The sequence below is a fragment of the Lepidochelys olivacea genome (genome assembly GCF_965140295.1).
Source record: "Lepidochelys olivacea isolate rLepOli2 genome assembly, chromosome: 1".
In the NCBI taxonomy this organism is placed as follows: Eukaryota; Metazoa; Chordata; order Testudines; family Cheloniidae; genus Lepidochelys; species Lepidochelys olivacea.
In genome coordinates, this window is record NC_140411.1 from 250,877,432 (window position 1) to 250,903,136 (window position 25,705).

The following is a 25,705-nucleotide window of genomic DNA, read 5'->3' on the forward strand; positions in this document are numbered from 1 at the left end:
GATAGGAAAGTTCAAGGTGTACTGGCAACAGGAATTTCCTTTGCTCCACCCTTCCCCCTGAACGTTAGGCTTGAATTTTATCGAGGACTTGCAAAATCACCTTCAAAGCTGCCATTGACTGCATATTGATTAGCACAGCTGCTCGGCCAGGGTTCCAGCATGAAGCTCTTTACCATCGTGCCCTGTACTACCATCACCCTCGTCTTCCTCTCCATCATTCTTCGGAGTTCTTACTTAGCAGGTAATTCTGTTCTATTTAGGTTCTTATACTGCAGCCGTCACCTAGGTATATGAGTGCCTTGCACCTCAGCAGTCAGGTGATTAACGGATTAAACAAAGATTTTGTTCTTGATTTATGCAAGAAACAAGCCTCTGTCCCTTAGCTAAGAAGTGTAAAGAACTGGTGCTGGTTAAAATTAGTGATAGTTACTGCAAAAGGATTCCTTGAGGGGAGCACTCACAGTATCATTCTGAAGAGATCTGATGTTATTAAATGCAGCAGTTTTTCAAAACTCCCATGCGCCTTTGCCAGGCATGTACTTTAACAGTGCCACAGACCGAGTCTGCTGATTCAGCTGTAGTTTGCTCTGTAGGATGTTAAGTACTGGAGGCAGCTACAGAAGAGACATGTGGTTTCCATACTCAACCTGCTGGGTTAAGCGATCACTTTAAAGTATCCAGCATTTTTCAGTATAATTTGGTTCAGTCTTTAACTGCTAATTATTCCAGACAACTGATTTTCGCTGCTCCCTTGAGAGGAGTGGCTGCTTAAAACAGGGCAGGTATTTTCCTCTCAGGATATTGCGTCCATTTAGGTGTCAGAATTTCTCTAGATCTTTTAGCAGATTTTTAAAGATGGGCTACTTAGGGTACATCTACACTATCCTGAAAGCCCCACAGCACTGCTGCGGTTGGCTGGCTCAGCTGAGTCTGGCTGCAGGATACACATTCAGGCTTGGGCTGGAGCCCACGAGGAGGGAGGGTCAGAGACCAGGCCCCAGCCTGAGCCTGAACATTCAGACTGCTATTTCTAGTCCCGCACCCCAAGCCTCATGAGCCTGAGTTAGCTGACCCAGGCTCTGAAACTCAGTGCCATGGGCTTTTTATTGCGGTGTAGCTGTACCCTTAGTTTGCTTTCACAGTAACTCTTTTTCAGCTAGACCAAGGGTGGCCAACCTGTGGCTCCAGAGCCACATACGGCTCTTCAGAAGTTAATATTTTAACGGCTCCTTGCACAGGCACGAACTCCGGGGCTGGAGCTACAGGCTCCAACTTTCCAATGTGCCAGGGGCTGCTCACTGTTCAGCCCCTGGCTCTGCCACAGGCCCTGGCCCCACTCCACCCCTTCCCACTCCCTCCCCTGAGCCTGCCATGCCCTCACTCCTCCCCCCAGAGCCCCCTGCATGCCACAAAACAGCTGATCAGGAGGTGCAGGGAAGGAGGCGGAGGCACTGATTGGCAGGGCTGCTGGTGGGTGGAAGGCACTGGGAGCAGAGGGTGGGAGCTGATGGGGGGCTGCTGACGTATTTCTGTGTCTCTTTGGCAATGTACATTGGTAAATTCTGGCTCCTTCTCAGGCTGGCCACCCCTGAGATAGACTGTAAAAGTAGAGATTATAACCACAACGCTGCTTTGTACTTCCGTGGTGCCTTTCTTCCAAAGATCGCACATTATTTTACAAGCTTCACAACATTCCTCTGAGGTAGTTATTAACCCTGTTTTACGAGTGGAAAAACTAAACACAAATGGATGAAGTGAGCTGTCCAAGGTCATGCAGCAAGTTGTAGCAGAAGTGGGAAAAGGAACTGGAAGTCCAGACTGCTCCTGCCCTTCTCTAAGCTGCTCTCGATATAGCTGTGCAGAGGAAAGGACAGGATTCGCAACTCACTGAGGCCAACTGACCCAAAGTCTAGGGTGGCACACAAGAACGTTATTCTGAGCGGGAAGATTTCTTTAGTATTTCCTGTAACCTCAAGTTTTGTGGCTCTAGATTTCTAAAAACATGGAACAAAATTCCTGAAAAACAAAACCAAACCAAAAGAGGAAGGATGGTTTTGTGGTTAAGACACTAGACTGGGACTTAGGAGACCTTGTTCAGTTCTTAGCTCTGTCAGCCTTCCTGTGTGACCTTGGACAATTCATTCAGGTGGGGATTTTCAAAGAGGCCTAAGGAAGGAAGACAACTCCTAGGCTCCTTTAGAAATCCCAGCTTTATTCTCCTTGTGCATCAATTCCCACAGTTGTACAAACGAGATAGTATCTCCTTTCCTCCCACTATTTGGCTGTCTTGTCTATTTAGGCTATAAACTTTTGGGGGCAAGGACTGACTTTTCCTGTTTGTAGAGTGCCTGGGCACAACGGAGATGTGATAAAAAAATTAAGCATTCTTTAGGTCTTTCGTGACAAGAGACGCTTCTTTCTAAGTTAGTGCTGACAATGGTGGTCTGAGGGGAAGGGAACCCAAAGGAGACAGCATCCTAGAACACACATTTGGGAACTGTGGGCTTTAACAGTAGAAGCACTGGCAACGTACAACAGCCAGACAAGGGGCAACCTCCTCCCACACTAGTGAGTTGTAGATCAGCTGAACAACGGGCACTGTCAGACAGCACCTGCCCTGGCAGAAAACCCCATGTGCTGACATTTCACCTGTGCCACAGGAAAAAGCTCTTTTCCCCAGTGCTTCTTGCAGAAGAGGATCATCATCAGATTGCCTGTGGTCAGCAGACTCCAGCCGGGCCAAGACATTTCTCCATTTCCTGTCTTTGTTTTTCTGCCTACCGAACTTTTTCTCCTGTGCTTTTTCCTTCCAGAGGCCGAAATGAGCTCCAGTGTCTCCTTGACAGACCACGGGGGCAATGGGAGCCAGTGGCCATGCCCTGGTAAGACTTCTTTGATTCATTACTACAGCTCCTAAGCCTAGTGGTGAGATTACACAAAAAAAGCATCGAAAGGCAGCTATGGGGTAGGATTTATGTACTATGATGCACTTAACCGAAAGCTCAGGTTATGGGTAAAGTTCTGTGAAACATTTTACTAGAATCCTAAATTCATGTGATATGGGTGGCTTTTGAGGCCTAGTGCTTCCTGGGACCAGTCAGCCCAGGTTCACAACTTTCACGGGCCTGGACTAATTCAGTTTGCACAGCGTTTGGTTCCACATCCCTTTCCACACAAACCAGACCTTTGTTTTCTCAGGCACCCAGTGGTTTGAGCCCCTTCCCTCCGAGCCAGACCAGCCATGTCTGTAGGGTGTGAAAAAAACCCTTCTTAAAGAGCCCATTGTCCCCTCCCCACAATCCCCAGTTACCAATCCCTCCCCAAACTACCTAATGCACTGAGTTTAACTAATCCAAGAGCCTCCTTCCAGCTGCTAGCTGCTCCAGTGCTTCCAATCTCATCCTCTTTCCCAGGTGCCAAATATTTCTGTGAGCCATGCACCTCCACCGGACTTTTCCCTGCTTCAAAATGACCCCCCACTCACTCACACATAAATGAGATTTGCCTTCACTCCCCCCTGACTTTTTTTCTTGGAACAGCTACTTTTACCTTAGTCCATCCCTGGAATCAATCAGTGGACAGATGCTGAACTAGGTGTTTTCCCCTTGAGGGAGCAGCAACTCTTGAATGGGAGGGTTAATATTGTCCCCCACCACCCTCTGCATTCAGCTAAATGAAGGCAGTTGGCCAGAGAGTGTAAAACTGGGGCATGAGGAGTTGGAGAGCGCAGAATGTAGAGGCCAGGATCAGGTACATGCAAAAGTCATTCCCCCACCTTCCCTCTGGCAAAGAGAAGTCTGTTCTGTGTAAAATGACCTGGATGGCTCGTTTTGCTTTCTCTGCCATCAGATGTGCAATTCTGCCCGGATGTAGCCAACTGCTGCCAGCTCGGGGTAGACGAATACGGCTGGATTGCAGCTGCTGTTGGCTGGAGCCTCTGGTTTCTGACTCTCATCCTGCTCTGTGTGGATAAGATCATGAAACTCAGTCCCGATGAACCCAAGTATTTGCAAGCATGAGACGTGGCAAGCCAGCAAGAACCAGCATCCGCCACGGTCATCCAGGGAAGAGCAGATGGGTTAAGAAGCAATTGAACTGCTTTGCTGAAGAAAGAAAAGGACAGTCAGGCCTCTTATACTAAAAATGGGTCCAGATCCAAGTGAGGCATGGTAGTGCCTTCCCCAGGAGGTTTTATAGCTGATCCGCTTGAGCCAACCAAGTCCTGGAGTGGATTCCAGTCCCTTGTAGTAATTTACAATTAGTCCTATGATGCAGAATGCCCCCTCTTTCCTGGATACCTGTACTCTGCTATGAGCTTGCCACCTGCAATTCACCTATCACTAGCCCACATAACACTTACAGAGGACAGTTCAGTACCCAGCTTTTGACCGTCGAGCAGACAACAGGTTAGTGAAGCTAATTTTATTTATAAAAGACCCACCATTAGCAGCTCCATACTTAAGAGTGTGTAACCTGGGCCAAATCCTCAGCTGGTATGAATTGATGTAACTCCACGGCTTTTATGGAGTTGTCTTCACACAAAAGTTGCACTGGTTAAATTAAAAGTGCATTAAAACTGATTTATTTAAACTAGTGCAGACTTCTGTGTGGACACTCAAGGCTTGTCTACACAATAAAATTGTGCTGGTTTAATTTAGAACTGATTTAGTTCAGCTAGTGCAACTTGTGTGTGTGGATTCTCTTGAATCAGTTCAAAATTGCACCAGTTTAATTTAAACAATTTTTAAAATTATATATTTAAACCACCATGAACCCATCTGGACTCACTTTGGTTTACGAGAGCATCATTTTGTTTTAATAATCAAGATCAACTTAAACTAAATCCAAAAAAGCCACCGTTAAACCAAAGTAAGTGCGTCCACAACAGGTTTGCACTCTTAACTAAATCAGCTTAAATTCACACCTCAGGTTCCAACTGTGCAACTTTCCTGTCTAGACAAGGCTCAAGTCAATTAAAAAAACAACCTTTAAGACCTTGTCTACACCTGTGGTGGTGGCGGCATATAGGGACATGTAGCTCCACAGCACAGTGAAAAGTGGGGAGGCAGTGGGACCTGCAAGGCACTGCTCAGATGTGTAGAGGGCTGGGTAGGGTATATACCCTAACAAGACACCATTTAATACAAGGTAACTCCTCTGTGGAGAGAAATGCTGAGCTGAAATTTTAACATCAGGAAATGAAGCATGAAAAAGGAAGGACTTTATTCTTTTGTGGCTTTTTTATTGTGATTTTTTTTTAAACATGCGCAGAAATACCAGTAGGAAACAATCACAAAACATCGCTCATCAAGAAAACCTCACCATTTCAACATGCAAAAATTAAACAAAAGCAACAGTCACCTGACAAATATTGGTGTTGGACCCGCCAACTACTCCTTTTCACAAAAAATATATATAAACTTGTATATTTACAAACTTACAGAAACAAAGGATTTGTATTTTGTTGTCATTGATTGAAAGAACAGTGAGTTGACAGTTAAACACTGTAAATTACGGATGAATGACAAATCTTATAGCTATATACACACAATGGTTTTGTCCTGATCTATTATTTTAATGTGTATTGGTCTGACTGCAACATGATGTGTGTTGTCAAAAATACCACATACTGCCTAGTATCTACCTGCTGCAGAACCCTTTCTGTTCTTCGCCAGTTTTAGGGAGATCGTTCTCCAGATTAGAAATAGGTCAGCAGCTGCTGGAAGTGGGATTAGCTATGATTTCTGTAGTTCTTTCACTACCCTAGCTAAGTTTGGAAAAAAAAATCACGGCTCCTGATACTGTGCAATTCCACCACAAAACATACTTTATACACCAGTGTTGTGGGGCAACAGCCTCCCATTCTCAGCAAGAGGCAGGTCTGAATTATATTGACTAAATTAATTATTTAGAATTTCTGTTGTTAAATGGATATATCCCAGATCCCCACTCCTGTGTAAATTTCTTATGTAGTACAAGGGCCTTGTTTGCAAGCTGCATAAACCCTTTGCAAAGAGACAACTACACAGTACAGCATATGATTTTAAATACCTATTTGGTGCTTGATCCATAGCCTTTCAGTTGGACTCACTCCATTGACTACAGCGGGCTTTGCATCAGGCCCTTAAGGAAAATGTAGTCCTGTTTATGAATGTCATGAGTATAATACTACCATCACCAATATGCTCTGGGGTCCTCAGAAGTGGTGGCTGTATCCAAAAAGCTCCTAGGTACCAGTGCAAACAATTTAACAGTCCCATTTGTACACAGTAAGTTATGATGTAATTAAAACTCTTCTAAAAACAGAGACGGTCAACGAGGCATGTATTATATTTTTGCAATGATGACACGTGTTGTGAGAGACAAGCACAATGTAAAATCTACACACACACACGGCAAATAGCCAACTGGTCTTCCAGTAACAGGACTTCAAGAATTAGACAGCAGTTGCAGAAAGTGCAAAATAAAAGGTTGTATCCAAGGACTCTGGAAATGGGCCTTCTAAAGACAAATAGAAAACTAACTAATGAGCCGTCATATGCACAGCAGGGTACCTCAGAGCTGGTGCACAAGAGTGCACAGTACCCAAGTACAACCAAAAGTTTATTTGTGATGTGCCGCTACATTTGTTAGCGTATTTGGGAGGTGGAAAACACATCACAGTAGGGTTTATGTTGTGGAGCTGTTAAATAGCTTCTTTCTGACTGACAAAATCACAACAGAAGGTTTATCAATGTGAAGATACACAACAAATAAGATGTCCAGTTTTCATCTGTAAGCCAAAGACGATTCAGTAGTACAGCACCTTTTACAACTGTGTTCTTTAGGCAAAACCATGAAGCATTTAGTCTGCTACAGTCATACTGCTAATAATAAATACATCCGACCAGAACCTCAGCTGGTGTAAATCTGCATAGTTTTATTGACCTCCAGTGGGGCTATACCAATATACCCCAGCTGTCCCAACCTTTAGTTTCGGCATTACAAATTAGCAAAGCCAACCAATCTCTTTTTCACAGTACAGAACATTAAGCCCAACTAATTTGTGTGCAAGCTTCATTTTCACCTGCGATAAACCTCACAACTCTTAAGCTAGTACATACTGTACGGGTGTTATCGGATTGTTTAAGATGTTTTAAGATGTTTGGTCCCCAAATGTCTAAGACAAAGCATGCTGAAATGAACACAGACTGACCAAGTGATCTATTAAACTGTGAAATAACCTCCCACAGATGACGATGGAAGTCCCAATGCTCAAATCATTTAGAACTTGACTAGTGCACTGCACAGAACCACCTTGCATTCGCAGGAAGATGGACTAAATGCCTTCCCCATCTCTAACCCATGTAATCCAGTCCTGGCCATTAGAACAGAGAAAAGGCAAAAAGGGTTGAATTTGGATGGTAAGACAAATAAACATAATTGAATAACCCCAGTGTGAATCTGATCATTGTTGGTCAAACCAGCAGACTTCTATTTGCTTTTGACGAGGGTAACAAAGATTCCCAATTCCAGGCATGAGATGTAGTGCCTATAAAGAGGGAGGGAATATCCAGTAGAGTTGCCATTAGCTTAAATAGAATGAGAGTTCTATGCACCCTAATAAGATGAATAGAGCAGCAGGAGGCTTGCAGCTGATCAGCTTTTCTAATACCACCAAGTGCCATTGAAATAAATGAGCATTAGTCGCAGCAAATGATTCTGGTGTAAATACATTAACTTGCTCTGAAATACAATAAATCCAACTACTGTATATCTGACTAGGGTTTTTCCTTATTCCTTAACTCAAGGCTAACCTGATTAGCACTTCATGCATGCCTCTTCATCTTTCTCGATACTGCTGTTCTGGTAATTACTCACACTACTCACTCACTGTTTCTATCAAGGGGCTGTTCTTTGGGGTTTTACTGAATAGGCTACACATTAATCAATTGCACTTTACAATGATTGCACTTTACAAGTTCACCACAGGGATGAAAGCTGGCAAAACACCAGAGCTTCCTGCCTGCATCTAATGTACAGAGTGAAGACAGAGATTAACTTCATAAGAAAAGATGGTCTGTACTGGGACTTGAAGAGCTGGGATTTTTTAAGCCAAAGAAGTTAATAGATTTCATTAAAGAAATATACTTAATTACTCCCATTATAACCAAGGACAGTAGCAGACATTCATGGGAAGCCACAACAATTATGCTCAGAACTATATGCTCAAGACCTCCTGTATTCTGTGATTCAGAGGTTTCAGCATCTGCCATAGAATTCACTCCTTGCTGCAGATGTGAACCGGTATCTAAATGTTCACTTTAAAAAGAATAAGTTTCCAGCCCTTATGTCACGCTGATAACCTTCCAAATGTGATTGAGCGTAAACAATGCAGTACTGTCTTCCTGAGTCTGCAAACAGCTTGAAACAATAGCCGTAGAACTGCCCCTTCATCTAAGTGGGATGTCAACTCTGAACCCTAAAGAGGTCAGTTTAATTGTTCACAATTAAGTATCAGCATTTCACTGCTGATCATTGTAAAAGAAACATCCAGCTAACTCATTTGTGTTGGATGCAATGGCAAATAATGGGGCAGAGGCTGCAAAATGTTGCTGGTAAGAATTCAACTTCTGCTTCAGAACCTAAAGTCATCTCTGAGGTTTGGTTGACATCTAAAAGTTAGGTCACCCTAGCTACGTCACACGGTGTCACATCCCCTGAGAGATGTAGTTAAGCCAACCTAAGCCCCAGTGTTGACAGCGCTGCAGCATTTATAGCATAGACATACGGTGACTCAAAGAGGGAGGGAAAGAAGAGATGCATCCATACGTCATGAAAGCTAAAATGCTTCCAGAGTGCCAAAACTCAGTGTCCCCTTCGCTGTCCCACATTCTGAAAGCTCCAACTGTCCCCTCCTCAACTGTGGAAACCTCTAATTTCCCCCTCTGCCAACATCAGCTTACACAATTAGGTTTTTGCCATACAAATATCTGCAGCACGTTGAAAATTTAGGGGCAGTATAAACTAAAACAACAATACACTACACACTGTATTAGTTAGTCAGAAGCCTCCATTTCTATACTTACCAAAAGGTGCCACAGAAGCTTGAGTTTGCTACACTAGAGAACCCCAGAAACCTGGGACACTTGCAACATAATTTAGATCTAGTTGCCAGAGAATACATGGGCTTTTCACATGCTACTGCAATATGGTTCTTTTCAAAAATAGAATTATTTAAGCAGTCAGCCTGCGCATTTTGAAGTTAACCCTTTGGAAACAATGGATAGATTATATCAACACTCCTCAATGACTTTCTCTTTCTCTTTTCCTTTTTATTCTGGTCACCACTCTTGTTTCTCTCTCTCCCTTCTGATCTTGGTTTCCCTTTAACACTTCCATATTCACTACATAAGATTTGCACAGCACTTTAACCACATAAAAACTCTATAATTCCTAAGTATTGGTGATATATATATATATATTTATATTTTTAAGAGACAGAGATACGTCATCCTACCTTCAATCTTGTGTTCCCATCATAACTCTTTCCTTCTGCTTCTAGGCTCCATAACCACCTCACCCTCCAAACCCTTTGGTCATCTCCACATCTTGTAGTGTTTTTTGAAACTTCAAGGCTCTATACCCTTTTCTCCAGTTCTCCACCCCATAGGTGCATTCAGTGTTTGTTGTGACAATCCAAAAGTCCTGTGAAACTCCCCTCCTGGCTTCCTAGAGAAAAACATGCCATTTTAATCACTCCCTTTATCTTGCCATAAACTAATCTTTCTTCGCTGATGACTGCACTTTACATGACAGTTCTTTCCCCTCCACTGGCTTTTTTCCATAACATACTTCCATGTCAGAGGCACTTCCAAGTCTAAAATAAACCACATTGCCCACCACATTATTTGATTCTCAACCTTTGGTCCATGGACCATTGGTATTGTATGGAGAGTTGGTTGGTCACATAGTGCTGGCCTTTCCTAGTCTCTGAGGCTGACCAGACAGCACGTGTGAAAAATCGGGACGGGGGTGAGGGGTATTAGGAGCCTATATAAGAAAAAGACCCAAAAATCTAGACTGTCCCTATAAAATCGGGACATCTGTTCACCCTGTAGTCTCTAGTTATTAGATCAAATTAGTAACAGCTAAACATTCAGCCAAATACTTTCTTAATATTACACTTCCACGTTACACAGGGATGTCAGGCAGTTATGAACGGGAAGTGGAGGTGGTCCACATGACGGTGAATGGGAATAGTGGAGTGCTTGAGGCACTCTCTCTCTGTCAAGTTGTGGTCCACACAAAGACATCGATTGAGAATCCCTGACTCGTAGGGTGTCACTAACGTAATATATTGTACCCAACAGTTCCCAGGATCTGTTAGGAAAATATTCTCTTCATCAGCATGCTCAGAATGCCCTAGCTCAAATCAATACCAAAGCTAGTAAATTTCATTTTCCTTTGTTAATGTTTGTAAGCTCTCTGAAGATATAAAGCACTTTATAAATGCTAAAGTGTTATTTTATTGCAGGCAGACACACAAAACATTGGCATTTGAGTCTTCCGGGGCTTTTCTCTACAGCCGGAAATTCGTAGTAGATTGAATGGTAAGAAATAAAGCTTTTAGTATGAAATAAGACTTACGTGTCTCTCACATCAGTAGCGCCTCCCTCTTCTGAATCCATTCTAGAAGAACTGACAGAATAGGCACTCAGCTACATTTTTGCCCCAGTATCTTCCTGATAATCAGGGATTATAATGTACTTATTTGCCCTACAAAAGTGAGCCATCACTAGAGTTTAGGGCCTGATTCTCTATTGCTCTGTGCCTTGTACAGTCATTTACACCAGTGAAAAGCAGATGTAAAACTCAACCACTCTGATCTGGTAGCATCTTAAACCCACTTGCACTGGTATAAATGACTACACTAGGTACAGAGCAATGGCAAACCAGGCACTTAGTTATTAGTCAGTGTTCACAGTAAGCTGACTGAGACATCACTAGGTCATGTAGTGACTCACCAGCACAGACAGGGTCCTCCTAACTCCCATACCTTCGTTCTAAGCAATAGGGACAAAATTTTCCCTCGGTGGTTTATAAAATTTACACCTAAATACACATTTAAGTAACTAAACAGAGGTGGGTTTTCAGGGATCTTCAACCAGATCACTTATTTAGGTGCCTGACTGAAGAGACTTGCATTTGAAAATTTTGTTGCAGAGGACTGCAGTTTCATTGTACTGTGTTGGAATCTGCAGTGGTGCCCTATTCCCACCATCATCAAGGCTGTAATTCAAAATCAAGAACCAAATGGCAGAGACTCAAATGCTGTTCACTACATAACTCTCATTTGCTCAAAGCCCACTGAAGTCTTCTGTTGGATGAGGGCCATAGGGAAGGTACTTATGGCACTGGGACGGCCCCCAGTCTGAGCCAAAGAAGTTACATTACAAATACCATGCTGATTAGTTTGGAACCATTTGTCATAGTCATTAAGTTCTAATTGTTCTGCAATCAGCTGAAAATGCTGACTAATGGCGGTTACTACACATCAGCCCTAAGGGACCTACTACATTATTCACTGTATCACCTCACTTCCCCCCCTTTCTTACTTACCGAAGTTCATGCATATGGTATCAACTAACAGAGCTAATCAGCAGAGATTCATCTTCTCTGACAGGGTAGTGTAATTAAAACATCTGTTATATTAAGTGTATAAGAGTAAAAACTTAAGGGTAAGGTAATAGATTTGTTAGTCTCTAAGGTGCCACAAGTACTCCTTTTCTTTTTGCGAATACAGACTAACACGGCTGCTACTCTATAACCTTTTAATATTCAGTTGATTCTCCAATGCTCTAGTAAGTGCAATATTTCAAGTTGTTAGCCTTACCACTCAGGCTGCCATTCTGTCATATCTCAAAAGCTGAGCAGGCCTGAGCCTGAGCAATGCTAAGGATGAGAGATATTCAGGGGCAAATAGAAGTGGGATTTTCTAATGTGCTCTGCACACTAGCCTCAACTCTGTTCCCATTGAAGTCAATATTAAAACTCCCACTGGCTTCAGTGCTGAATGCTTCCGAAATCCCACCTCAGAATGCAGCAGGAAGTGGTAATGGTGATTTCAGGAAGTGGTGTTCTTCTCTCCCCACCTATTCTGAACCAACACCTTTGAGTAGCGTTAGGAGGCACTGTGTTGCTGGAGATGCTCTCTTTCTGAAGGGACAAATATCCTTCAACACTTGTGGTCACTAAAAATCCTGCTACACTTTTCATCAGAGCAAGATGATTGGCACCAGCATCCTGGCTAAATTCCAATTAGGTGAAACTCCCCTGTAGTTTGTACTGAATAGGGGATTCTTCACTTTGTATCCTGAACGGTTGCAATGTGTTGTGTAAAGGTTCCCACCTTCAACAGCAGAAGTGGAAATGTTGCAATGAGTACAGAACTTATCACTGTTTGTAAATGGGTTTAAGAATGTCACGACACTTGGGAACTTTTGATAAAATGTGCTCTATAAATATCTGTTACCAACTTATCTGGTATCACTTTAATCAGGGTCACACAGTTTAACCCCTCCTATACCAATCAAGCCATAAGTTTGTTTGCTATTCCACTATTTTAAGTGCCAGAATCATTCATAGCTGATAACCCTTTAATTGGTTTAATGTTTGACAATAAAGCTACATCTTTTAAACTGCCACAGATGGTGGTTTAATTCACAACTCCATCTGCTGTTTTCCTGTTGCCAATGCTCAATAATTTCCCGCTTTATTACTATTTCAATGTTTTCTTTTAACTACAGAACCACATTTCATCCAGGTCTGTCTTTTAAATCCAGAACAAGGTTAATGTATTGCTGTATATAATGATACTTTGTTTTGTATACCAGTAGAAGGAAAAGCAAGGTCGCAGTCTATGGTAAATCTAGCTATTGCTCTCAAATTACACACATCACAGGACACTAAAAAATAAACAGCCTGACAGAGAAGCCAATTCCGTCTTTGCCTCAGAAATGACAGGAAAAACCTTAAGGAAATGGCCAGTGGAACATGACACAGGAGTGCCACAAGTATAGCTCCACAGGAAACCTGACAACTCTCAGTCCTCAGTCTCTTTTCCATCCTCTCTTGATTCTCATTTCACTGAAACTTTGCTAAGTAACTACCAACAGGCTAAAATAACACGAAACCAAAAAAACCCCCACATTACATTTTCATAGCGGTTTAGCATACATAAGCTGAAGAAAACCTTCACTTCATCCATTCAAACATACTGATCAAGGCAATAGGGAGGAGTAGTCTGAACATAAACCTCCAGTTATGGGGCAAGAACTACTGAAAACTAAATAGGGTTAGCCTTTCCAAGAGAAATATTTGTTTTAAATGCGAAATAAGGCATCAGTAAACAACACACAAAACCAAAACTAAATACTGCAGCCCTGAAAGCTACATAGGCAGAGACCTTTAGTGTGCTGTTCTAGAGTAAGTGCCCTAAAGTCACTTTTCTGTCCGTTGGCCTTCAACAGAACTCTCAATTGAGCTTCTGTTCTGGGGAGTGACTCTTTAAAAAGGCATTGTTGGGTTCCATGTTTCCTGTTCTTCAGTCAATTCCACATACCTGTAAACTCACCCTGGGATCTGAAAGTCAGACTGGATGTTCTCTGGCTAGCACATCATGTGCCAGCAATGCCCCTCTGCCATGTACATTGGTCAAACTGGACAGTCTCTACATAAAAGAATAAATGGACACAAATCAGACGTCACGAATTATAACATTCAAAAACCAGTTGGAGAACACTTCAATCTTAGGTCGATTACAGACCTAAAAGTTGCAATTCTTCAATAAAAAAACTTCAAAAAAAGACTCCAACGAGAGACTGCTGAATTGGAATTAATTTGCAAACTGGATACAATTAACTTAGGCTTGAATAAAGACTGGGAGTGGATGTGTCATTACACAAATTAAAACTATTTCCCCATGTTTATTCCCCCCCCTCCCCACACTGTTCCTCAGACGTTCTTGTCAACTGCTGGAAATGGCCCACCTTGATTATCACTACAAAAGGTCCCTCCCCCACCCCCCCGCTCTCCTGCTGGTAATAGCTCACCTTAAGTGATCACTCTCGTTACAGTATGTATGGTAATACCCATTGTTTCATGTTCTCTATGTGTATAAATCTCCCCACTGTATTTTCCACTGCATGCATCCGATGAAGTGAGCTGTAGCTCACGAAAGCTTATGCTCAAATAAATTGGTTAGTCTCTAAGGTGCCACAAGTCCTCCTTTTCTTTTTGCGAATACAGACTAACACGGCTGCTACTCTGAAACAAAAGATCTTTGGGCCAAATTTAGCCCTCATTCACATCTCTGCAACACAATGGTTTTCAGAGGAGTTGCACTGGTGTACGGGGGTAGAAAAATGGATCAACTACTGGAACTCAAGCCTGATCTACACTTAACAATTAGATCAACCTAGCTATGTCGCTACGGGCTCTGGAAAATGTTGTGCCCTATGCAATGCAGTTAGGTCACCTGAACTCCCGGTGTAGATGGAGTTCTTCTGTTGACCTGGATACTGCCTCTTAGAGAAGCAGATTAAATACATCGATTGAAAAACCTTTTCTGTTTGTAGCATAGCTATACTCAATGATTCTGTTGACATGTGAGCAGCAGCAGAATCCAGTTCACTCTACCAGAGCTTACCACTCTACGGAGTTACAAGGAGTAAAAAGACAGGTTTCAGAGTAACAGCCGTGTTAGTCTGTATTCGCAAAAAGAAAAGGAGTACTTGTGGCACCTTAGAGACTAATCAATTTATTAGAGCATAAGCTTTCGTGAGCTATGAGCTGTAGCTCACGAAAGCTTATGCTCTAATAAATTGGTTAGTCTCTAAGGTGCCACAAGTACTCTTTTTCTTTTTAAGGAGTAAAAAGTAACACAAAAATAAAACACACCCTTACTTCTGACACTAGAGCAAGATCTGACTGAATGTACATGAGGAGCAGATTTGCTGAGCATGAATTTTTACAGTCTTTTTTCTGACATGAACTGCACTTCAAAGAATGTTGTGCATGCACAGGGGAGACCAGGCACCCAGCAGCCAAGTCCTCTCCATGCTTCCGAACCATAGAACGGCTTTGAAAACTGTCCTTTCTAAATTTAGGTTTCCCCTTTCTTCCTTAAGCTTTAATCTCTAGCCACATTGGAACATGTGAATATCAAGAGGCTGGTGATCGTGATGTACAGAATTTCCTTTTCCTCTTTACATTTTGTATAAAAAGTACCAGAAATAGGCAAAAGATGCCCAAGACACAGAGGTGGCAAGACTTTCAAAAATGGGAGCCTAAATTTATGCTCCTCTGTCCATACTTAGACACCTAAATAAGTGTGGACATAGGAGCACAACTTCTGGGGCTTAATTTCAGAAGTCTTGGTCTGAATGTAGAAGTAAAAAGTGAGCACCTTGGGTGAAGCTGCCACACTCCAAACACTGGATATGAATCCTTGCTGCGAACTGTCCTGACACTGGAGCAAGAGGACTGGTCTTTGAAATATCTCCTCTCCCCTGAAGTCCAGATTTTGAACACTTTCTGCTATGAAGCCTATCTGTCCACCAACGTTCCCTTTTCTGAATCACACGCTCACAGAAGCTATGCAGTGTTTCCTAAGCAAAACTATCCTTGAAACTATCACTGGACTATTAGTATAATCTCCTTGTGAATTATGTTGTATCATAGGGAGGCATGGGAAACGCATGACAACCTCCATGCGATCAATTACGGAAAGCGTAGGTCTAAAATATTCTGGTTAGTTCCAACAACTAAGTATCAAACAGGCTAGAGGTCAGCACTTTTGACAAAAAAAAAATCTAGCTTTCATTTTGCCAGTTTTTCTTTCTTTCACCTGTATATTCCAAATTGACCACTGACTATACACATAATAATTCTTGGAAAATTGTGAAGGGTTATGAGAGCATGTAGGCTTCTACAAAATAGAACAGTGTAAGCATGGAATTAAAATGTAAGTATTCGTAACACTGCTTCTTCTGCATGTACATACTAGCCACGTGATCAATGGGATTGATGAGATTCATTAACATATGCTTTATATTTTACCCTTTGTTCGTCCACAAAGCTGTAACACAACAGTACAATAAAAAGGACAATTGACAAAACCAGACACCTAGTTGGCCTAGGTAACCAATCTCCCTCATCTTGAAACTCACTCTGTTTTCCTTCTCAGGTTTCCTTTTTAAAGGTGACTAAAAACATTACAATTGGTTGGTAAACGTGTACGTGATTAGTACTGGATCATTTGCCTAGATTCTAAAGAGGAAATACACATCTTGGCCCATCTGTTTCAGACAGTGCTCTTTTCTTGCACCACATGAGCCACCTAAATCTTCAATAATTCAGCAGTTGCAGGAAGTCTGTACACAACCCCTTTGTGTTACGGCCATTCTTTTGAGTGAAGCATTGGACATCTTCCATGGAGGGTTTTAAATGGCATTGGGAGACAGAGGACCATATATAGATGGTGAATAGCAAATAAGGTCTCTAGCAGGTCTGAGAGCGGTACTCGGGCACAAACCTGTTACATGTGTTTTCCATTGTACTTCTCTATGAACACTTCAGGTCTTAAAGAGGGACTTTCATACTAGAGAAAGCTTAACAGACTAACTTAAATCTTTCACCTTTCTCAAGTTGTTCACAGTGTTTAAACTGGGAAGAAAAAGTGCTTGTTCCCCCATCCCTACAAGTGATGATTTACTCCAACGTTCTCTCCACATGCTGCAGTGAGGGTATGGCATAAATCACCTATCCTCCCATCCATTTCAGAGCTATTCTTCCATAATTCTAACTTATGTTTGCTAGTTACAGTATTTGCATTTAATAAAGATTTTACACCCAACAGCCCATTTTCTCCTGGAGTGAACTCAGAACACTATATTAATGATTGCACAATGTACCAATGATCATGTATTAATAGCACAATGTATTAATGATACCATAAGCAGAGTGATGTCGAAAGCACAGTAATCAGACTTCACTTCAGGTTCTAGAAGGAGAATCTGGGCTGTGAAGGACGGAATTTTTAATGAAACACCCAATAAACAGTTTTCAGTAATATCAAAACATACAAATACTGACCCAAGTACATTTCTCACCCTGCTAATGCTCTTGTTTTTCAAATTTGCTTCAGTGTGAAAGTCTCTCTTTAAAGCATCCTTAGGGTTTGCTTTTACAAACCATTGTATGAAACCAGTGTTTCATCCATTATGTTTGTACCAGGGATGACATGTTATACACTAAGTCAATAGGTAAATCTTGAAGAATGTCATATTAAAATATTTAAAAAAATATAAAAATTCAGTGACCTGATGGCTCCGCTGGTCATAACCATACAGGCATCAGGATTAAATTCAATCTGGGCTCATGAAGGCTTGGAGCACTGGCTGGGGGATTGATTATAAACCTCAGAATTTCACTTAGACTGCATGTGCATAGCCTTATAGTTACCCTACCATACCAATGCTATCTATGCATACTATACCAATGCTGATTCAAGTATCAACCAAGTAAGGTACCTATATGAGGCAGATTCAGACATACCCCAAAGCCACCTGCTTGATGACCCCTTTTGTGGACCATAGTTCAGACCATTCATTACTACCCTTTGGTTCTGTTTGAAAATCCCAACTCCTAGTATCAAATAGTCAAGAACATCACTGTCTCAGTGAGAGACTCCTAAGCCTCCTGACCAATATTAACTTACACTTTCTCTATGCCACCATTTTAGATTTAATTTGATGTAAGTTAAAAATAAAAATACTCCAACAAACCAAAATTTACTCAGAATTTTCACTTGTATTATGCAGGTTACAATTGTGCAATGGCCAAATATTAGTAAACTCATAGCTAATTGTAAATTAAACTCTGGAAAAATAATGACAGACACTCCAAGACATGTACCATCATTACTGTGCCCCTTCATCCATGGGGACAGTAGGAACAGATAGAAATAAAATAACGGTCTCAAACAACAAATCTAAGCTTATGTTAATATTCTAAATGTCTTTGCCCCAAGTTTTATCTTTTGTAAGATTCAGTTTCACTAGATATGACTGAGATCCCAACGTAAGCTGTGGTTTATGGTAAATGTATACCTAGTGCTGGTGATCCTGCCCAGGCTGTCTTGCTTTCTGGCCACACAGCAAACTACAGATTAGTATATTTTATCCCTCGTCTTGTGAAAGCATATAGTATGAGAGTATTTATGTTTAGAAAACAAACGTACATACTTATGCTCCAAAATTCAACTGTGACTAAGAATTCTCAACTAGATTTCAATGTATTTTTAACAAAATAAATATCCAGCCTTTTCTTTTTGGACATTTTGCTTTTCCACTCTGAATGAGTTTCCGGATATATTCTTGGATTTAAAAAGGCCATGGTTTTACTTTGCAAACATGAAGATGAAGGGACACTTGAAGCTTCAGCACCAGAAAAAAACGAGGAGGAGTGCAGAGAGTAGCTCCATTTGAAAACACAGAGCTCTAACAATTATTGTTCTGGTTTGTTACAAGTAGCTCAGAAATCCTTTTTTCCCCCCCTAAGTAGTCTTACTGTTATTGTCATTAAGGTGATTTCCCGTTCTGGATCACACCTTCAATGTCTCCGATCCTATATAGTTTGTAATCCCGCAAAGCAGCAACACGAGCCACTTCACTAAAAACACTGGAGAGGTTAGAATTCTTGTAATCTCTCATCAAATGTTAATTCAGTCCATCTTGCTGGTAACAGGAAAGCTTTGCCTTCTTCTTTAAGCAAGGTGTCTCAACGTCTACTATTCTTGGTGGGGGTTTTGTGTGCGTGTGTGTGTTTTTTTAGGGTTAGCTTTTGACCTAAAGTTTTATTTTGTTCATTAGATCAAACCAAAGAGGGGCACAGTAATGCTAACAGATTAAGCAGGACAGCCAGCTCTGACAATACCACTTTGGCCTCCCTCTCCTTGCCTCCACACAAATCTCTCTTTCTCCTTCTGTTGCTGCTCTTTTCTGAAGTGTAATCTCTGGCGCTGTGGAAGTTTACTCTGATGACAGAAGAAAAACGTTGCTGATTTCCTTTGAGTCTTGCTTCCATAGGAAGCAGATACCTGGCAGATTTGCAAGAGCATGACAAATCAGCTGTGAAAGTTCTGAACTGTTGTCTGTTTCTGTGAGAGTCGCAGGAGCTCCTCTCTAATTGCTTTTATGAGAGATGCCGAGGAGTGACCAGTTTGGAGGTCCTCATTGGAACTGGTGGTGTAGCAGAGCCCCTGTCCCTGAAGGCTGCTGTGTGGAAGATGAGCAGGTGGTGCTGAAGGCTGTCTGGCCGAAGTCCTCTGCATCTGGAATACTGGTGAGGAAGAATATTCTTGATGTCCATACATGTGTGTCTGCAAAATGAAAAAAAAAAAGTGATTGTTCCTCCTATTCAAAATAAGATGAGCTTGAGAAAGGAGAAGAAAGAAGAAAGACAAAAGGCAGAGGAGAGAGAGAAAAAGCAGCATGGAGATATGTCTAACCCCTGCTAGTTCCCTACTGCGTGAAAGGGTGATTGTGCTTGTGAGGCACAAAACAAATAAGTTGCTGGCTTGTCCTAAGTTCAGGAATTCTCATTTTCTCTTCTAAGGTTTACAAAAATTTGGCCATTCTCTAATGTCTGATGTATAAATACAGAAAAAGATGGGAGAAAGTCACGAAGGACTGTCTTGTGGATAAGGCACTGGACTGGACTTGGTTTAATTCCTCACTCTGCTATCAACTTCCTGTTGGCCCTTGGGCAAGTCACTTAATCTCTCTGTGCTTCAGTTCCCCATATCTGTAAAACGGGGATACTAGTACTTCCCTTTTCCTACTCATTTCTGTCTTGTCTATTCAGACTGTGCAATCTCCAGGGCAGGAACTGTCACTATGTGTTTGGACTGTGCTGAGACCAACAGGGTCCCATTTAGTAAAAGTAGAACTAGAAGAAAGACTCAGCAAGAAAAATTTCATTTTTCCACTCTCTAGAGTTGTTTGAGCTACACAGTTTCAGAAACATTGCCTTGGTGTAGGCCCAATTGTCCCAAATTAACAAGGAATACACCCAGTTTTTGTTCTCTAGTGCTATTTGTTTAAGAAACAAAAGAGGGTCTTAGTTTAAGTGGGGAAGGAAAAGAGGGGACCCTAGTGAAGAAAACCGTATTCATTAAGCAAAACAATAAATTCTCTGTAGTCTCTTTTAATGGCTCTCAAACTGTGAATGGAGAAATCTGGCAAAGCAGTTGAAACTAGTAATGGACGACAGACAACTAAAGAATAGGCTTGGGATTTTTGTTAAAATGACAATCTTGAAATCACAGTCATCCTCATAATATGTAGGATGCTATCTTGCACAGCTCATGTATAGTGCAGCTGGGTTTTTTTGGGGAAAGGAGCTTTGATAGGAAAATGAAAGGATTTATGCTGGATAAAGTAGGACTTTTTTCTGTTATAAGTGGTATCCCATCTTGCTTGTGAGAAAGAAACAATTCCAGTTATTGGAAATAAATTAATTGCTGCTTTGATTTTTCAAAATAGAGGCATCCCGGCCAAATGCACTAAAATAATTCTTACCTGCAGTCTTTGGTTAGCAGACTTGACAGGTAGTCTAATTCTATATTAAAGAGGGACAGGTTCTATGGTCCCAATTGAAAAAAGCAAACAAACTCCATTTGACACTGAGGTTTTACCAGCAAATTAAGCTATTTTCAGAGTACATTAACATTAGAAGTCACTGTACGATTCAGCTTCTTATCTAGTAAAAAACAGTCAGTCAATAGTATACTGCAAGAATGGTTTCTTGGTGGAAGTAAAAGAGAATGTTTGCTGACTGTGGTTGTTGATTATTTTGGTTTTAAAGTTGCCTAGATGTTTTTTAATATCTTATTAAAAGCACAAGTGGCTACTGTTGGGCTCTAAACAAGTCTGAGGCTATAAAAACGGAGACACACTAGCTCACAATGCCACCAATAAAATGGATTATGACAACCAGTTGAAGATGATCTACCAGTAAAAAGGCACAAGGATTTGTACAAGTAGTTTTAGTCTATTATTTTTTCCTTTTCTTATCAAAACAAAGATGTTTTCTACCGTGCAGATAAGTATCAAAGTAACATGTACTGCTGTTAAGTGTTTACCCTACTTCACTGATGCTTTCTCAGGAGAATTCTTTCCTCCTTCATAATGCGCTCTATTTTGACACAGAAAGAGTACCAGTGATGGCTGTATTTTACTATTTCCTAAAAGAAATATAACAACCTGTTCTGGCTATCCAAATCCCTCTGAAACCAATGGAAAGCTTCCCACTGACTTCAAAGGAGTCTGTATCAAGCCTTCTTGGATTAGCTTAGTGGAAAAGTAGGATGAAGTGTAGTGACCTGCTTGCTGATTTTCTGTCAGGAAGCAAGACTGAAGACTCATATCTTAGCATATTCCAGAGAAAATCTTCGAGAGTAAAGACTGTGGAAAGCAGAGGTACGAATACTGTAAGGTAACAGAATCCATCACAGGAACACGAAAGAATCAGAACCCACCTGTGTCAACCAGGGAAGAAAATATTCTAGTTCTAACCTTCCTAACTGTGGAGGATAATGTCAGAAATGTGTGTTCATATGAGAGAGACAGAGTGAGCGAGCGAGAGAGCAGGAAGAATGTTGGTGAAAGGGTCCCAAGCATCCAGGAAACATGACACCTGAGGAACGTAATTGTAACAAAGAAAACTTTTAAAGATGTCATCTTTCCAAAGAGGAGAATTGCAAAGATCTGAACTAGCGAAAGAAATCAGTCTGTGAAGATACAATAGAAAAAAACTTCCTTTCTGTTACAGGAAACTGTCAGATTAGGGCACGGATTTAGCATTTTTTTCTCTTTTTCCATTTAATTACACTTAGTAAGAAGGCGGGAAAGAACAACTGCCCCACTGGAGAGGCACACTAGGCATTCACGTGGGCTCTGTGACAAGCAACAGAACCGATGTTCTGTAGGGTGTGACAAAGTTCCTCCTCTGCCTTGGTGGATCCTGCGCTTATTGGCAGATTTTCTCGCCTCAGAGGTTCACGTCAGCCCTCAGTTTGACCACTTTCATGGCTCAAATCTGCCGTTCACTCAGTTAGCCTCATCACTGGCCAGCGTGGGGAAAGGAAGAAGAACAATCCCTGCAGTCTCTGATGATTCACCTAGTGGATCAGGGAACAGGCCAGAGACCTTCCCCTCTGGTGGAACCCACAGTCCAGTTCAACTCCTCCAGTATCGAGTAGGGAGTTGGAGGGATGAGGAGAACCCAGGCCCGCCCTCTACTCTGGGTTCCAGCCCAGGGCCCTGTGGATTACAGCTGTCTACAGTGGCTCCTGTAACACCTGTGTGACAGCTACAACTCCCTGGGCTACTTCCCCATGGCCTCTTCCCAACACCTTCTTTATTCTCATCACAGGACCTTCCTCCTAATGCCAGATAGTGTTATCCTCCGTCCTCCAGCAGCACGCCCTCTCACTCTCAGGTCCTTGTGCCTCTTGCTCCCAACTCCTTGCACACACCACAAACTGAAGTGAGCTTCTTTTTAAAACCCAGGTGCCTTGATTAGCCTGCCTTAATTGATTCTAGCAGCTTCTTGATTGGCTGCAGGTGTTCTGATCATCCTGTCTGCCTTAATTGTTTCCAGAAAGTTCCTGATTGTTCTGGAACCTTCCCTGTTACCTTACCCAGGCAAAAGGGACCTACTTAACCTGGGGCTAATATATCTGCCTTCTATCACTCTCCTGTAGCCATCTGGCCCAATCCTGTCACAAGGGTTTTAGTCAATGTTTTAATCTGCACAATTTTTTTTTTTTAGCAAACTGAGAAAACCTCATAAGCATCTGCATACAAACTGTAGCAGTCAGAAAGGAAAAAGAGCAGGGAACATAATTAAAATGTTACCACAGTTGACTAAAGAAAAGGATGTTTGCTGAAACCACATTAGAGCGACACGTGCCTATTTGAAATGGTAACAAGAGCTGCTAACTGAAAATAAGGGCAATAAAATCCTTTTAAATGGGTCCAGAAGCTTTGAAATGCTCGCTAACCACTCAGACAACTGATGGGAGAAAATCAAGAGACTGTCTATCAAGGAAAAAATTATTTAATGAAATGTCTGACAATATAGAGATAACATTGGAAGAGTGTATATGACAGGTATGGATGTCTGAAACAAACAACTGTTTACTTAGCATCTTGCAAAATGGGGCTCTGATCCTGACTGGAGTCTGAGCAATACTGTAATACAAGTAATAAAATAATAAAGATATAATGGTCCATAAGCACTTGAGAAAAAAGCCCTGAAGACCGATAAAACTAAAGTCACTTGAGCTGCCTGGGGAAAGGGCTGAAGGACAAATTATGAGAGCTGTCAAACCAACATGGACCCTGAGATACCACTGGAAGAGGCATGGAACAGAGCCTGTAAGATCTCTCCGCTGAGTGCCGGTCCAGGTGTAAACGAGCATTCGGATGCTTACCTTGACCAGAATGGAATGAGTTACTTGGATACCACATTCCTAAGCATGGAAAAGGGGTACAGATATCTAGCTACATTAGACAAAAAGACCATTTTGGCCTTGTTAGCTATGTTTTGCATAGCATGAGGAGAGTCATATTTACATCCTGTCTGATTTTCAGAGGTGTTGAGCGCTCACAATTCCAACTGAAGTTAATAGGAAGTGCTCTGCATCTTTGAGAATCAGGCCCCAATCCTGCTTAATTTTGTTTTTGTTGAGCCTCTCAATATTTTTATTAAATACATCTATTTTAAGACAACATGGAATATGGATCGTGGTGATTGCTAGTGGGGACAAATGCTGGTGGAAGTACACAAAGGGAGGAAATTCTCTTCCTCAGGGAGGGGACGAATTTGAACAGAGGTGACAACTTGAGAGTGGGGCGGACAGCCAGAGCATAAAGGGGTTATCTCCAAAAGGGTACCTCGAGAAAGCTGGCATAGGTCAGTATGGGTAGAGGAATGGTTTAAAGACCAAGTGCATGAAATGCTGGTGACAGATATCCACATCTTTCCTGAGAAAGACAATAGAGTAGCTGAAACATCACAACGCTTATAGTTTAATCAGAAATTTCATCTTCTGGAAGCAGTATTCTGTCAAAGCATGGTGCCTGTCCGGTAGTATAGGTAAACTAACAGATATGTTGTTGACAGGTGAAAGGAAAACACCTTGTCCAGAAATCTCTACTGCTGTACACGACACATCTAATTCTACATTCAGTACCCAGATTCTCTGCCCTTATGAACTGGTGCAGCTCCATAGAAGTAATGGAGCTGTGCCAATGCATGCCAGCAGAGAACCTGGGCCATTTACTTCAGTGCTTTCGACCTGCAATTATCTCAAATTAAAGAAGTGCATGGAAAGCAGACTCGACCTCTGCTGGAGCTCTGGGGTAGAAGTGGTGAACTGTAACCAGAACACAGTGGTTAAAGGCCTTGAGTGAGGAAGCGGTTAGGGAAGAGTGAGTGAAAGAGGTTAGAGAAGCGGAGGTGAAAGAATAGCAAGCAAGAGAGGTTAGAAGAGCTAGTGAAGGTTGGAAGAGCAAGCGGAGGTTGTCAGAAAAGCAAGTGAAAGAATCATCGGAAGAAATTCCAAACAGCAACGAAGGCAAAACCTGAACATATCACTGCTTTAGAAACTATATAAATGTGAAACAGTACTCACTGCATCTCTCCTAGCACATTCATCCTCTCCACGATAGTGGGGCCACCCTGGTCCCCCCGGCTGGCCATGCCCTGCTCTGACTGAGGGAATCTCCACTTGTTGGGCTCCGATTCTGCTAGCAATTCCCACCTGAGTGAGGTGCTGTATCTGAGAACCTTAAAAGCAAATATTGGTTTTTCATCTTTATACACAGTAAGTTCGCAGGGCAGATAAATGACAAAAAGCTAACATATAATTTTTTGGGGGAGGCAGGAAGAAAAAGAAGCTTAGTTTTTGTTTAACACACAAATCAGGATCAGCAGACAGAAGAATATCAATGCAGATTAGAGAAGGGAAATGCATTTACTCTGGTGCAGCTCACTCAAAATTTGGTATTTTTCATTACCTTTCATTGATAACAAACATTACACACACATGCACATCAGACACTGAATGTACATCTCAGGTATATGCCAGTCATTAAAACAAAAATTACAGAAAGCCCTTACAATTTTAAATGCTAGTGATCTGGCAGCAAAGAGGAGACATTTGCTATTGCACCAACAGACCAGGAAGACCCTAAGTCTGCACACTGTTCTCTGTTCCATCCCTCACAGCCACAACATGAATGGCTATCCCTATATACGTTTTTTCCTGCTTTCGTTTGTGCTTAAAGATTAAACAGTACTGACATTAACCAACGGGAAGGTCAGTACACAGCTTACTTCCTTTATTAACTCAGCCTGGAACCTAAATCCACTCCCTTCCCACTGCTTTCTGCTGAATGCCAGGACAGCTATCATCATTAATTGCAAGAGAGACATTTAGCAACATGCCAAGTTTACTTTTCCCCAAATTTTCTCTTATGATGGGCCAAAATTTTTCTGTAAATACATTAGAAGCGAAATAACTTTAAAGATCTGCAGATACCTCAGGGTATGTCTACACTACGGAATAAGGTCGAATTTATAGAAGTCGTTT

The 25,705-nt window shown here is 41.7% G+C and overlaps 2 protein-coding genes across 2 annotated transcripts in view; one reads left to right on the top strand and one right to left on the bottom strand.

Annotated features, from left to right (window-relative positions):
* On the top strand, nt 1–5,622 carry TMEM213 (transmembrane protein 213). The gene is made up of 3 exons (XM_084612720.1): nt 1–241; nt 2,814–2,882; nt 3,850–5,622. Exons 1-3 carry the CDS (start codon nt 160–162, stop codon nt 4,017–4,019), a joined length of 321 nt encoding a protein of 106 aa, XP_084468846.1. The 5' UTR covers nt 1–159; the 3' UTR covers nt 4,020–5,622.
* An 11,747-nt stretch (nt 5,623–17,369) lies between these two features.
* Nucleotides 17,370–25,705, bottom strand: part of KIAA1549 — a 209,400-nt gene continuing 201,064 nt past the window's right edge. Inside the window, exons 19-20 of the mRNA XM_084643183.1 lie at nt 24,746–24,900; nt 17,370–19,423 (exon numbers count right to left, since the gene is read on the bottom strand). Of these exons, the coding sequence (XP_084499309.1) occupies nt 19,169–19,423; nt 24,746–24,900 (410 nt within the window). The 3' untranslated portion in view covers nt 17,370–19,168. The remainder of the gene's footprint in view (nt 19,424–24,745; nt 24,901–25,705) is intronic.